At 42.1% G+C, this 13,988-nt stretch overlaps 1 protein-coding gene across 1 annotated transcript; it reads right to left on the bottom strand.

The window, feature by feature from the left end:
• Positions 1-425: 425 nt before the first annotated feature.
• On the bottom strand, positions 426-13,914 carry LOC142439390 (protocadherin beta-15-like). Its single transcript, XM_075541707.1, has 2 exons — positions 4,429-13,914; positions 426-2,603 (listed from the first exon to the last, which is right to left on the bottom strand). Exon 1 carries the CDS (start codon positions 12,950-12,952, stop codon positions 10,577-10,579), a length of 2,376 nt encoding a protein of 791 aa, XP_075397822.1. The 5' UTR covers positions 12,953-13,914; the 3' UTR covers positions 426-2,603; positions 4,429-10,576.
• Positions 13,915-13,988: the final 74 nt, after the last annotated feature.

Genomic DNA, 13,988 nt, shown 5'->3' with positions numbered 1-13,988 from the left:
ATGCCTGATACCTGATCCCATTGATACCTCATGATCACACAGGCTGGTGTATTTCTTCCATGTGGGCTTGGTTGCTTCTGAGCTAGATGACTGCTTGTTTGTCTTCAAGCCTTTAAGACCTCAGATGCTATATCTTTTGATAGCTGGGCAAAATCAGCTTTTTCACCACATTTGCTCATGCACCCTTCTTGTCCTCAGCGATCCTGTTGGGAAGGTGAGCATTACAAAATGCCGGATTGTTAGAACAAGGTGTTTTTGTGTTAGGTACTTGAGTGTTGCAGTCCAGCTGCAGCAAGGTCCTGGGTCCCTCAAGGTGGGTCACGGCATCGGCAAGTGGGAGACAGAAACCACATGACTCAAAGGTTGCGGGCAACTTCCAATTTTATTCGTGCAAAACTTCAACTTATATATTATTTTTTCTTGGCTTAAAACTTATGGCCTGAGGTCATACATCAGGAAATTCTCAGGCCACAAGACCATGACAAGTTACATCAATCACATCATGATTCTTGGTTAAATATTAGTACATCTTGAAACTAAAACTTTCTCAACCACAAAGGTGATAGATATAAACCTTCTAACAATAACTGAGTATACTTCATCCAACTAGGGCACATTGTTCTAACTATGAAATCAATAAAGCATTAATACCTTTCATTATCAAAAATTACTTGACAGGCTTTGGGTGTTGTTTCTGTTCTTTCTTAGGCTGTTCCTCTAGGGCTTTCATTTCTTGTTCTTTCTTTTCCTCTAAGTTCCCATAAATTAAACTCCCCAAAGTCTTTCTGTACCAAGGTATGAGTTGCCTCACAATAGGTAGCTTTGCTTCAGTGGACTTCATGTTGCCTCACAATAGGTAGCGTTACTTCAGTGGACTTCAAACATCACGGAGGCCCTCTTCTTGCTAACCATTCCATAAAACTTAAACTACTAAAAGGAACTTGTACACCTTCTTTGTTAACTATTCTTATGCCATTTTCATTATAAGCCCCTGGAACTCTATTTCTCTTTGGGTCAGGAACTCTATTTCTCTTTGGGTTATTTCCTGGAGGGGGGTACCATATTCTACCCCCTATGCAGTAACCAATATAAGGAGGGGGAAAAGAAGAGGATGATAAACTTTTTTAGAGTCTTGCACAAAAGCTTCCAAACGAGCCTCTGAGATTTCCGTGGGTTTCGGTTGCAATAACTCAGCCTGCTCAAGATCTAACATAAATTCCTTAAGGGGGCTTTCTGGCTTCCAGTTTCTAGTTTTATTATACAATACACTTTGCACGTAATCAGGACATGGATCTTTCAAAGACATAGGAAGGGGAGTAACCTCAACTTCTGGGGAATATTCCTCAGTTGACATCAGTTGTTTCCTAAAAGGGGAAGTGATCAAAATTATCAAGAACCAGAGAGCAGCTACAATTATCAATAATGATATCAGGCCAATAATTTCAGAGGGTTCACGGAAGAGACCTTCCTTGGTGAACCCTTCTTTGAATGCTCCTCCTCCATGCGCCGACTTTGTCAAGGGCCATGGTTGGAAGTGGTCTCGGCAGTTGAGGCCCACTGTACATCTACAACCTTAATTCTTGACATATAGATATGAGTACATAGTTCTATTCCCCAGTCATATATATATTTACATACATAGATGTCTATATTTAGGCTTCTACAAATGTCTTTTGCCTCCTGATTCTTTCCTCGATTTCCTTTTTACTTCCCTCTTGTCCCACCTTCATTTAGGTTTAGTAATTCTTTGGTGCTACATTGTCTTTGATTGACCCCCACTGGACATCCTACGACCTTCCTTCCATTGATTTTAGTTCACTTGTTATTCCCTTGTTCCTTGGTTGGTCCTCCACCCCCATTTCCTTTATCCCACCTCCCCTTATCTCTTATCCTCCCAGAACCATCAGCCCCGTACTTTTCATCTCAGAATTATTTATCCTGCCTATCTTATCTAGATAGACATGCAGTTACATTAATAAGTGCAAAAAAACAGGCAAAGCCAGATAAAACAACAAAGTCAAAACCAGCAATACAATAATAGTTTAAAATAACAATAACAAAAGGAAAGCCACTGAGAAAAATGGCCTTTACGAGTGTTTTCCATTCAAGTCTGATGGAGTGCCACACTGTCTCCCAAGTCTATTTTTGGTATTCCCTGGGGATTTCATTAGTCTTTTCCCCCTGATTCTCTGCTGCATGCCCTCAGTGCCCTGCCCCAGAATGATGGGACCCTGCACTATTCCGGCACTGTGTCTCCAGAGCTGTTCCCCGCGGCGCCATGATTCAGTGAGGGATGCCATGTCCCGTGGTAGGGCCAGCTCTATGGTCCTCCCCATGTGCTGTCTGCTCCAAGCAGGAACATTGTCCTCAGGGCTTGATGGGCCAGGATGTCCTCTTCACCCTCTCCATCCCTTTGCGTTTCTCCCATATGCTCTAATCCAACAAGCCCCTCTCCCCATGCTGTAGCCCCATGTTGTAGCCCCATGCTGTCCTCTGAAGTGGTGTCAACATAGTCGGGATTGAGCCGGCCTGCGGACCTCTCTATTGGTTCCCTGGTACATTGGTTCTTGGTCCATGGATTTGAAGCCTGGTCTCTCCTCCTCCTGTGGAAATATAAACAATACCTTCCCCTTGGATGGATTAATGCCCTGCTCCTCCCCTACCCATCTTTTTGTCCCCCCCCTTTCTTTTCCCCTCTTTCGTTGGCTGCCGACTGTATCCCTGGATTGGGTTGGGCCCCTGCCATAGTTGCTGGACCTCATCCCAGGGATGTATGTATATAGTAGCTTATCCGCTATACCCAATTTTTTCAAGCTTACCTCAGTGGACTCATGTTGTCCTTGTCCTTTTGTTCAGCACATTTTTTCAGCACATTTTTAACACAGTTTTTGTAGTAAAATCATATGCCTCAGCTGATATTCTGGTTGGCCTATACTTGAGTATATATGGTATATACTCTAATACTCTTTAATTAATTCATGAGATATTTTGAGTTGGGTTTCTGTTTGTTGTAACCAAGATAATTTAGTTTAAATCAGAGGTGTTGAGTTTTCAAGATCTATCTGAGTAGTACATTTTCTGTTATGATGTATCTATTTTTAAAAAGCCATGTTTAAAATTCAATGTGCAGATGTGGAAGAGCATACTATTTTCAAACATAGATCTGAATATTGAAAGTAGTAGTAGCAATATAAGAGGGACTATTTGGGGACAGGTTAGTGAGAAAATAAGGTTCCTTCAAGGAATATATTCAACAATATCTTTAATCTTCATTCTTTGGGTCTGCTAAAACTAGGGGTGTTGGGCTTTTCTGGGATAGAAGATTTTTAACCATTGTCAGGTAGAGGTTTCAGAATAAGTCTTTTTACTTTATATCAAATGTAATTTCCAAACAATACTTTGTGATTCCCTGAACTAGTGATTTCAATACTTCCATTCAGAAGCCTTAATGGCATAGTGGTTACATATTGGGCAGCTAACCATATGGTCAGCACGTTAAAACCACTCTGGGACAAAGATGGACCTTTCTATTCCCATAATGAGTTACAGTCTCACAAACTCCAAGGGCAGTTCTAGCTTGTTTTATAGGGTCTCTATGAGTCAGCATCAAACTGGCAGTGAGTTTTGAGTGAGAATTATTTGATTATGCTTGGTTCTTGCTCTGTTCTTGCTCTGTTTGAGGGTTATATGATAGAAGAGGGTGCTGATCATTATTTTTTGTTACTTTCCCTCATAAATGCTGTAGTATTCTGCTGAGATTTAATCTCTGTACATCGAGGAATCCAAGGAGGGTCCTATCCTCTACCCAACACCATAGTGAACTATCATTGAATTTTATTTTGCTTTACTTTGTGAAGTTGTGTCTCATTCTAATAATGTTTTTTAAATTGTTAGTTTTACAGAAAAAATTATCAGAGAATAGAGATGAAAAGTATAACAACATTATAGAATTTCAATTTATTCCTTATAAAACATATTATAGTATTATCCCATCCATATTCCTGCTGGCATGGCCAAATTTCTAACTATTTAAAGAAAATATTTCCTCCAAATTCAGCCACCAATTGATATCACTTCATATACATTCAAGTAATAGTATTGGTGGAATTTTCTAGAATTTTCTTCATATTTATAGTAATAGCACTTGAATAAAAGTGCCATTTTGATTTTTCAAGAGTTATTTGTAGGATAATGAAGGGATGATGCAGTTCATTCTCATTATACAAAACTACTATAGTAAATGAGATTTTTATTTCCATTTAATTGTTTTTGTGGAAAGAATTCAAGGTCTCTTTTACTTCCCAATTAGTAAGATAATGTACCTGTCTTAGGCTGGGATCTTTAGAAAAGCAAGGCACACACACACACACACACAAACACACACAGGGGTAGAGAGAGAGAGAGATTTCTATAAATAAAATGGCTCACACAGTTGTAGAAGTAAGCAAGTCCAGTCCAGTTCCAAGTCCATGGGTTAGATGTTAAGCTGGAGGTTGTTCCAGGGTAGTTTCATGAACTGATGAAGCCAAAAATAGCAGGAATATCACCAGTTGGTAGCTGAAGAAGCTGATGGATCTCAAATCATCACGTCAAGTTTGTAACTGGAGAGGTGAACGAACCACTGGTTGACAGGTCAAATGGCTAGTCGCTGATGACTCCCAGGATCAGCAGGCAATATGGAAAGCCATTGGCACAAATACAAAGAATTGGAGGTTGACGAGCCAGATGCAGGATCCAGACTTATCACAAAGTTTACAAGAGTTCCCACAGTGACCACTTATATAGGATGTAAGCCAGACTTTCCAAAGAGACGTCCTTTCAGTTGTATCAGGGTAGTGACCTTAGTAAGCGCATTGCATCCCACCATAATCTTATAGTGGTGTGACTATTCATGGTAGATATAGAGTTGATCACATTGTGTTAGGTCACATCATGGGGGATTACTAGGTCTCAACCGCCAAACCAGTCAGAATCTTGGTCAGGGAAAGTTGCTATAAAACCTAACTATGATAGAACCTCTTATCTGAATACTCAAATATGTCCATTGATACCTATGTTCTCCAGACTCTATTTGAGGAGAAATGGAAGAAAAAGGAGATAATGCAAAAAGGAGAAGTGGCTTTAATTTAATATCATGAAAGTCAAGTTAGTCCTCATATTAATCTCAAAGAAAGAAATAAAAGTGTAAAGAGGAAAAATGAGGGGAAATGAGTAGCTGTTTGTGCTGAATGAAAAGTATATAGTAGGGCTTAACAAACTTAATAAACTGTGACTTTCTTCACTATCAAATAATTACTTGCCACCCATGTTCAGGACTCTTCTGGGTGCTACTTGTGACATAAAGAATAATTCACTTTTGATTCTTCAGCCAGCCACTTTTGCCAAAATATTTGGATTGCTGATCTGTTTATGAAGATGTTCAGATTCATCATTAGTCCACTCATTTCACTAAGTAAAAGTTATCCCCTATTTTGCTCACTGAGATCAAGGAGGGTTATGAATTACTGTATGAACATCCTAGTCATTTTGCAAATTAACATCATCCATACATGTTTAAAAGTGTGCCTACATTTATCATTCCAAGTTCCCATTCTAGTCTAGAAACTTAACTTTTGGGGACACTACTACCCAGAGACATTGCTTTTAAATTTGACTAATCTGCATATACTTTCTATTAGCTAGCCAAGTTGATATGATTGAATACAAAGATATAGTCACTTGTAGCCTCTCAGAATCCTGTCACTTGATAGCACCTAAGGGAGTGAAAATCTACTTTTCTGCCAGGTAGGCGCCTCACATACTCTAAACAAGCAACCTACAGTGCAGTCAGATTACTGACTTTGTATATAAAAATAAACCTTACTCATGAGAAAGAGTAGTAAATCCATTAGGAATTTATTAGTCTATAAGCAACAGAAAATCCAGTTACAGTTGTTAGAACAAATAGGCATTCATTTATATCATGCAACAGAAATCCTGGGAGAGTTATTTTAGTAGCTCAACAATGTTATCAGAAATCCAAAGTTTTTCCATCTTTTAATTTGACTGTCTTTAGAATCCAATCCATTGTCTTATAGAATTCACGTCATGGTTGCAGGTTGTTTGCTTTAATTCCAGGAATACATTCATTACGCATTTCAGGTAAGAAGGAAAAAGGTGGATGACCTAAAGAACCTGCCTCCTCCCACTTTCCCCACAGCCATTCAGTCACCCAATTGCAGTTTCAAACCATTGGCAATAGCTCAGTCATATGGTACACCTCGCTGCAAGGAATTACAAGAATGTGAATATTTGGGCTAGAGTAGGGTGTAAGGCAATTTGTAGTCGTTTCATATTGCTCCTATAAACCACAGATTTTGTTGTTGCTGGGTGCCATAGAATTGACCCTGACCCACAGTGACTCTATACACAACACAGCAAAATACTGCACGGTCCTCTGCCAGTCTCACAATTGTTCCTATCCCTGAGCCCATTGATGCAGCCACTGTTTCACTCCATCTCATTGGGGTCCTCCTCCCCTTTGCTCCCCCTCCACTTCACCAAGCAGGATGCCCTTCTCCAGGGGCGACTTTCTCCTAACATGTTCTAAATATGTATGATAAAATCTTGCCATCCTTGCCTCTATAGAACACACTAGACTTACTACTTCCAACATGGGTTGATTTGTAATTTTAGCAGTCTATGGTACTTTCAATATTCTTCTCCAGAACTACAATTCAAATGTACTGATTCCTCTTCAATCTTCTTTAATCAATGTCCAATTTTTACATGCATATGAGACAATGGGGAATACCATTAATTGGGGGAAGAGCACTTTAGTCCTCAAAGTAACATTCTTGCTCTAAATATTCTAAAGAGCAAATCTATGCAGATTTACCTAATGCAATATGTCTTTTGATCGCTCAATTACTGCTTCCATGAGCATTGGTTGTGGATCAAAGCAAGATAAAATCCTTGAAAACTTCAACCTTTTCTCCATTTACCATGCTAAACCACAAACTTAGTGCCTTAAAATAACTATTGGTTAGAAGTCCAAAACTGGATCTCACTGAGTTAAAAATGCAGGGCTGCATTTATTTCTGAATGTTCTAGGGGAGAACACACACACCTTTTCTAGCTTTTAGAGATCACCTAGGCTCATGACCCCTTTCATATTCAAAGCCAAGAATGGCCAGTTGAGTATTTTCTTGAGTCACATCATTTGGCACCGACATCTGCCTCCCAGTGCCAGTTTTAAGGACTATTGTGATTTCATATACACCACCCATCCTATTGTCCCCTTTATTAACTCAGTCATCTCAACAGAAGGTCATTTTATTAGCAGTCTTATTTTTACTCACAACCTTACTTCCTTTCTGTCACAAATTAGAACATATCGACAGCTCTGCACATTAAGCCATAGACATCTCTGTGGAACCTTTAGTCTCCTTCCCAGTACCTACTTTGAATCACCATGATTCATAACCGTTCTACATGCAATATACACTAATCCCATGGCCAAAGGTCCTATTCCATTGCAGCATAATTTTTAATCCAATTTTTCATTTTAAGTCTTATCAATTCAGAGCCCCCAAATATCATAATCTAAATTAGGTATGAGTAATATTTTGGATATGCTAGGTTTGGGGACACCATCTTCTTCATCTGAAGACCTGTGAAACTAAACATATTTTCTTCTCTATCATATAATAGTAAGAAAGGCACAGGATAGCAGTATAGACATTCAGTTCAAAATGGAGAAAATGGAATGTGAAAACAAGTATTATGTTTTAAGCAATGTAGAAATCCATTCAAGCTAACTCCTTTTGCTCTCAAGGTGTAGGAAAATTCCCAGTGGCTTACAGCTCTGCCAACTGAGATTGACACTGAATTCTATAAATTATCCTTTCTTTTCATGATATGCATGGTGTATTTCTATCGATCCATTTCTTGCCTACAGAATTTTAGGTACAACAACCTTTTGTCATTCTGTCTTTCCTATCCCTTACAGTACAATGTGGCAATGATTCTGGTCATGGACCCTTTATGAGTGTCACGGGGGCGGGGGATGGGGTGGGGCGTGTTACTCCATTAGACCAAAGGCTCTTTCACAGTTATTTCCTGGGTTAACCCATCTCTATTCCTGACTTCTGTGAAATGACTAAGTACTCTGAGGTTTTGCCTTTTTTTTTTTAAGGAACTATCAAAGTTGTTTGCTGCATGCCTTGTTTATCTTCAGAATATGCTTTCAAGTCCATGAATCTTCTGTTTTTGCATCTTTTGTAATTTGAATAGGCTGAATTTTCCCCAAACCATCAAGTCTTTGTTTCATCTTGCTCAACAGTTCTTTCAAACTATATCATCTGAGGTAGTAAGTTTATTGTGCCAACCTGGCCGATAAACACATATGGAGTTATTTGAAGGGCGGAGGGATAAATGGCTCAGTGAGCCCTGCCTATCTAGTTCTCTGGTCTCTTGCTTTGGGATGGTTACACCAGGGTGCAGCTGCCTTGGCAGTTCCTTGCTTCAGCTTGTAAGGCTGACTTCCTGCAAGACATCTCCAAGGAGAAGGCACATGGACCTACCCTGATGCAGCCCTGGGTGCTGGAATAGACCCCTAACAGCGCTGAGATGTTTACACATTCACTGACTTGGCTTTCCTCCTGCAATGGGCATCATTGCGTCTGTTTTGTGAGATGGAGGAGGACTTTGTGGATTGGTGTTGGACATATGGGTTAATGGATTAATGTTAGACTTGTGGGCTTGGGCAGCACTGGATTGGGATGTTTTCTTGATGCACACTTAGCCTTTATATGAACTCTCTCTTATACATGAGTTTCTGTGGATTTGTTTCTTTAAAGTACCCAGACTAATACATCATCTCTCTCACATTTTATTAAAAGCAATAGGAAGAGACCAGGCTGCAACTTCAACATTTTGTTGGAAACTCTCTCAGCTGAATGTTCAAATGTACTGTTTACAAATTCTGCCTACCACATAACTGCAAGTTACAACTCAGATAAGCTTCCTGTTACTGTAGAACACATATTTTCTCTCCTCAAGTTTCCAAAAATATATTCATCATTTTCTTCTGAGTACTTCAACAGTTCAACCAAAATCAAACACACTGCTCTTGAGTAGATTCCAACTCACAGTGACCCTATACGATAAAGTAGAATTTCCATTTTGGATTTACGAAGTCATAAATCTTATGGGAACAGTAACCTTCATTTCTTGCATATGAAGCTCCTGTGGTTTTGAACTACCAACCTCATAGTCATTCATCCAATGCTAACCCAACAGTGCCACTAGGACTCCATGGCCTCACCAATAATGCCTTTAATATCCACATTTCCACCAACACTCGATTTTCAACTTAGTTGTTCCCTAGAAACGATTTCTCCACTGTGATTCAGACTTCTTTCTGATTCCTTCCTAGGATTGCCACTATTCATATCTATTTTAACAGTTTGTTCAAAGTACTTCTAGGCTTTTTCCATCATATCCAGCCTCTACCTGCTATCCAGTTCCAAAGTCACTCACGCCTTCTGAAGTACTTATCATAGCAGCACCCTCATGCCATTTGCTAAAATTTATAGCCATCAGGGTGCAACCAGAGAAACAGACCCAGTAGTAGATACATGCTAACAGCAGCCCCAACAAAGTGCAACCTTCAGTTCCATCAGAATCCGAATTACTTCTTTCCACATAACATAACGTTCTCAGGGTTTGGGGACCATGATTAGGATACAGATCCTGCCATTCTATCGTATCCCCAAAGGTGAGAGATTCCAGGAGATAAAGCAGTCCTTACAATAGAACTGATTTCTTTGCCAAGTTGTTCAACCCTTCCAACCAACAAAAGGACCCTGGTTGCACACTTAGGGTTGTCTGTTCAAACCCAGCAGCAGAAAGATGAGACTTTATGCTTCCATAAAGATTTACAGCCACAGGGATGTTATGAGGTGAAATCTACTCAATTTCAGTGAGTTTTTGTTTGTTTTTCAATCAACAATCCTCTGATAAAGTTGGTTTTGTTAACAACTTTTAATTCTATAATGCAGTTTATCTCCTAGAACAAATATCTTCATCCAAAAGGCAAAGAGATATTGGTATACTGCACATGCAAAAAAATCCCTCTAGGTCCAGCATTTGGAACTTATTGAGAATGTTTCTGATATACTAAGAAAGACATTCAAGCAGCACATTATTTTGTTCTAGAGCCTATTGGTCCTTAGAAGACTAAAACTAACTTCCCAGGAATTAAAAAATAAACTAGGACAAACGGAAACAACAAATTCTTATGCAATATCATACAGTAGAAATATGCTTTTACAATTAGAACTATGCTTATTAGAAGACATTATCATATTATACTTTTGAAATGAGTACTAGAATTTTAATTAGTAATATGAATTATGAAAATTGTTAACCAATAAAAGAATAACTGGAAAAAATATAGGACAAACCAACCAATAAAGTCAAGAGTTACAGTAAAAAAACAACAGAGAAAATAAGATAGAGTGAGATTATTACTGGGCTTTAAAAAATAAGAAACCATAAGAGAGACAAATATAATATGCACAGCATGGACATTTCAGAAACCTAAATTATTAGGAAAGGCAAGATTTTCCTCTATTTTCCTCTCAGGGTCCTGAGGTAGGAGATTGGGGAAGACAGGTTTCAAGAATTTGAACTCATTACTCCCAGAATCTCCCGACAGACACACTTCGTACTGGTAACTCTGGGCTAGGGTCCCAGTACCACTGTAATCCACCAAGTGGCCCGGGAAGTGGCCCTCTGGCACTGAACAGCGACCCTCCCAGGCGGCCCTCCTCCTCCTGCACACTCTCAGGGCCACAAACAGGAGCACAGAGCAGAGGAAGAGCGAAGACACAGAGGCCAAAGCAATGACCAGGTAGACCGTGAGCCAGTCGGCCTGCGCCTCGTCGCGGGCGCCCTCGGGCCGCGGCAGGTAGGGCTGCGAGAAGCCGTCCACCAGCAGCACGTGCAGCGTGACGCTGGCAGACAGGGCTGGCTCGCCATGGTCCTGCACCAACACCACCAGCCTGTGCTGTGCCGCGTCGCGCTCGCCCAGCGGCCTGGCGGTGCGCACCTCGCCATTGTGCGCCCACACGCGGAACAGCCCGGGCTCCGTGGCCTTGAGCAGCTGGTAGGACAGCCAGGCGTTCTGGCCCGCGTCGCCGTCCACCGCCACCACCTTGCTCACCAGGTAGCCCTCCTCGGCCGCCCTGGGCACCAGCTCTGGGCAGGGCGCAGAGCCGTTGGGCGCTGGCGGGTACAGCACCAGGGGCGCGTGGTCGTTGTCGTCCACCACCACCACGCGCACCAGCGCCTCGCTGCTCAGCGCCGGGGAGCCCGCGTCCGCCGCGCCCACGCGGAACTCGAAGGCGCGCAGCGCCTCGAAGTCCAGCGCCCGCAGCGCGAACAGGTGCCCGCGCTCGGCGTGGATGGACACGAGCGAGGCGAGCGCGAGGTGTGGGTCGCGGGGCGGCAGCAGGGAGTAGGTGACTTGGGCGTTGGCGCCCGCGTCTCTGTCTGTGGCGCTGACTGTGCCCAGGTGCAGGCCGGGGCTGTTGTTCTCCTGGATGTACAGCGTGTAGGAGGTTTGGGTGAAGGTGGGCGTGTTGTCATTGACGTCGGAGACCAGCACCCTGATGGTGTGCTCGGTTTTGAGCCTGGGGGACCCCAAGTCGGTGACGGTGATGGTCACGTTGTACTCGGCTCTGGCCTCTCTGTCTAGGGCCCCATCTGTTATCAGAGTGTAGAAATTCTCTGTAGAAGGCTTCAGAAGAAAGGGGAGGTCACCCTGGATGGAGCAAATAATTCTTCCGTTGTCCCCTGAGTCTCTATCTCGAACCCTGAACAGTGCCACTTCTGTGTCGGGGGAGTTTTCGGTAATAGGACTGGTGAGTGAGGAAATCGTAAGTTCTGGGGCATTGTCGTTGACATCCAGCACCTTGATAGAAACAGAGCATGTCCCAGAAAGGCCCCCACCATCAGACGCCTTGATATGCAGGTCATATGAAGATATTGCTTCAAAATCTAATTTTTTAATTAGTCGAATTTCTCCTGAGAGGTGGCTCAGCTCAAAAGTTTTGCTAATCTCTGGAGAATTATGGAAAAGTGAGTATGATATGTCTCCATTAACCCCAGTGTCCAAATCCCTAGCAGAGACCTTCACAACCAGGGAGCCTATGGGGCTGTTCTCTGGGACTTGCACGTCATAGAGCGTCTTCGAGAACTCCGGGGCGTTGTCGTTGATGTCCAGGACCAAGATGCGGATCTGGGCGGTGCCGAACCTGGGTGGAGAGCCTCCATCCTGAGCAGTGATTGTTATTCGGAGCTCGGGCTGCTCCTCATGATCCAGCTCTTTGTCCAACACCAGCTGAGGGTATTTCCTGCCATTCCCCCACTTGAGGGTGGTAACATGGAAATGAGAGTTGGGACTGATACTGTACTTTTGAACGTCGTTGTTGCCCACGTCCAAGTCCTGGGCTTTTTCCAGAGGAAATACAGTCCCATTCGGGCTACTCTCTGGGATTCGCAGGGTCATTTCTCTTTCAGGAAACTCTGGAGAATGATCATTTATGTCTCTCACGAGGAGCTCAGCTCGAAATACTTCTAATGGTTTCTTCAGGACCACTTGGAAGGGCATTACACAGGGCTCAGCGGAGCCGCACAGCCCCTCTCGGTCCAATTTCTTATTTAATATCAACTCCCCCGTCTGCATATCGAGCTGTAAGCCTGGCTCGTTATCCTCTGAGACCACCCGGGCTCCGCGCTTCTCCAGCTCCCCCACTCCCAGGCCCAGGTCATTGGCCAAGTTGGCTACAAAGGAGCCGCTTTCTGTTTCCTCCAGCACGGAATAACGCTGGGGTTCGCTGCGGCCCAGAGTCACTCCCAGAAAGACAAACAGAAGTAGGACTTGCCTTTGCTGATGGTCCTCCATCTTCCGCAAACGCCTTAGATGAATAGGGCGCGACTCTGTGTTGGAGATTGAGGGGTCTGAGGCAATGAAAGATCACTCCATTGATAGCCTGTCCAGAAATGATGACGAGTCGATTTCTTTCGAGACTCACAGGTCCTCAGCTGCGCTTGCGGGCTCTCTCCCCGCCGGAAATCTGAAGTTGAGCTTTTTCTTTTTGAAAGCCTTATCCTGCAGCGCCACCAAGTGTTTCAGCTTTCAAAAGAATTGCTGCACTGTTCTATTCTCTATGTGAGCTAAAATTTAAGGATGCTGTTGTACACATATTCAATACCCATACAAATATTATGCTACTGAGAGTTTGGAAATCATTTGGGGGAGTAATATAATTAGAAAATCACACAGTTAGAGTGGTTAGTTTCTTCATTCAAAAAGGGATTGTTGATTTCTATGTACCAGGTGTCGAAATACATTAGTAAATAACCCAGAAATGGCCCCATGCCCCAGAATGGCTGGGTGCTCAGAGAGAAACGAAATAAAAGAAGTCATACTAGTTAGCAGTCCTCTTGTAAAATAATGACAGCATATTACACAATGCATTTAATGCATTCAGCAAAATGAATGAATTCTTCCATATTCACATATGTGTGGCCTTACACTGAGGATTCTCACTAAAAGTCTATGCAGCCCGTGTGCCAGAGTTGTGGTTCTGCTTGTTGAACTGTATCAAGGAAAGCTACAAGTTACCTGTCAGTTTGTGATAACTTTTCTACATAAGTCAAAATTTTATGAAAATTTTGAACTATGGGAAAATGTGTAAAAAGGCATTTCCTACCTATTTTATCTGAGTAGCCCCCCTGGTATTTATCATATATTTAAATGTTTCTTTTTGTGTCCCTCCTGAGTTTGAGGTCTTTGTTTTTTTCACTCATGCATCACCAGTACCTAGAATAATATCTGACAATAGGTGCTCAACAAACAGTTGTTGAAAAATCAATGAATAAATAACAATTTTAAAAGTTTGATAGAGTTATATTGTAGAAACCTCACCTTTTTGTTG

The sequence above is a fragment of the Tenrec ecaudatus genome, chromosome 2 (genome assembly GCF_050624435.1).
Source record: "Tenrec ecaudatus isolate mTenEca1 chromosome 2, mTenEca1.hap1, whole genome shotgun sequence".
Lineage (NCBI taxonomy): Eukaryota > Metazoa > Chordata > Mammalia > Afrosoricida > Tenrecidae > Tenrec > Tenrec ecaudatus.
Note: the sequence above shows the minus strand (reverse complement) of the source record. Positions and strands in the feature narration are given on the sequence as shown.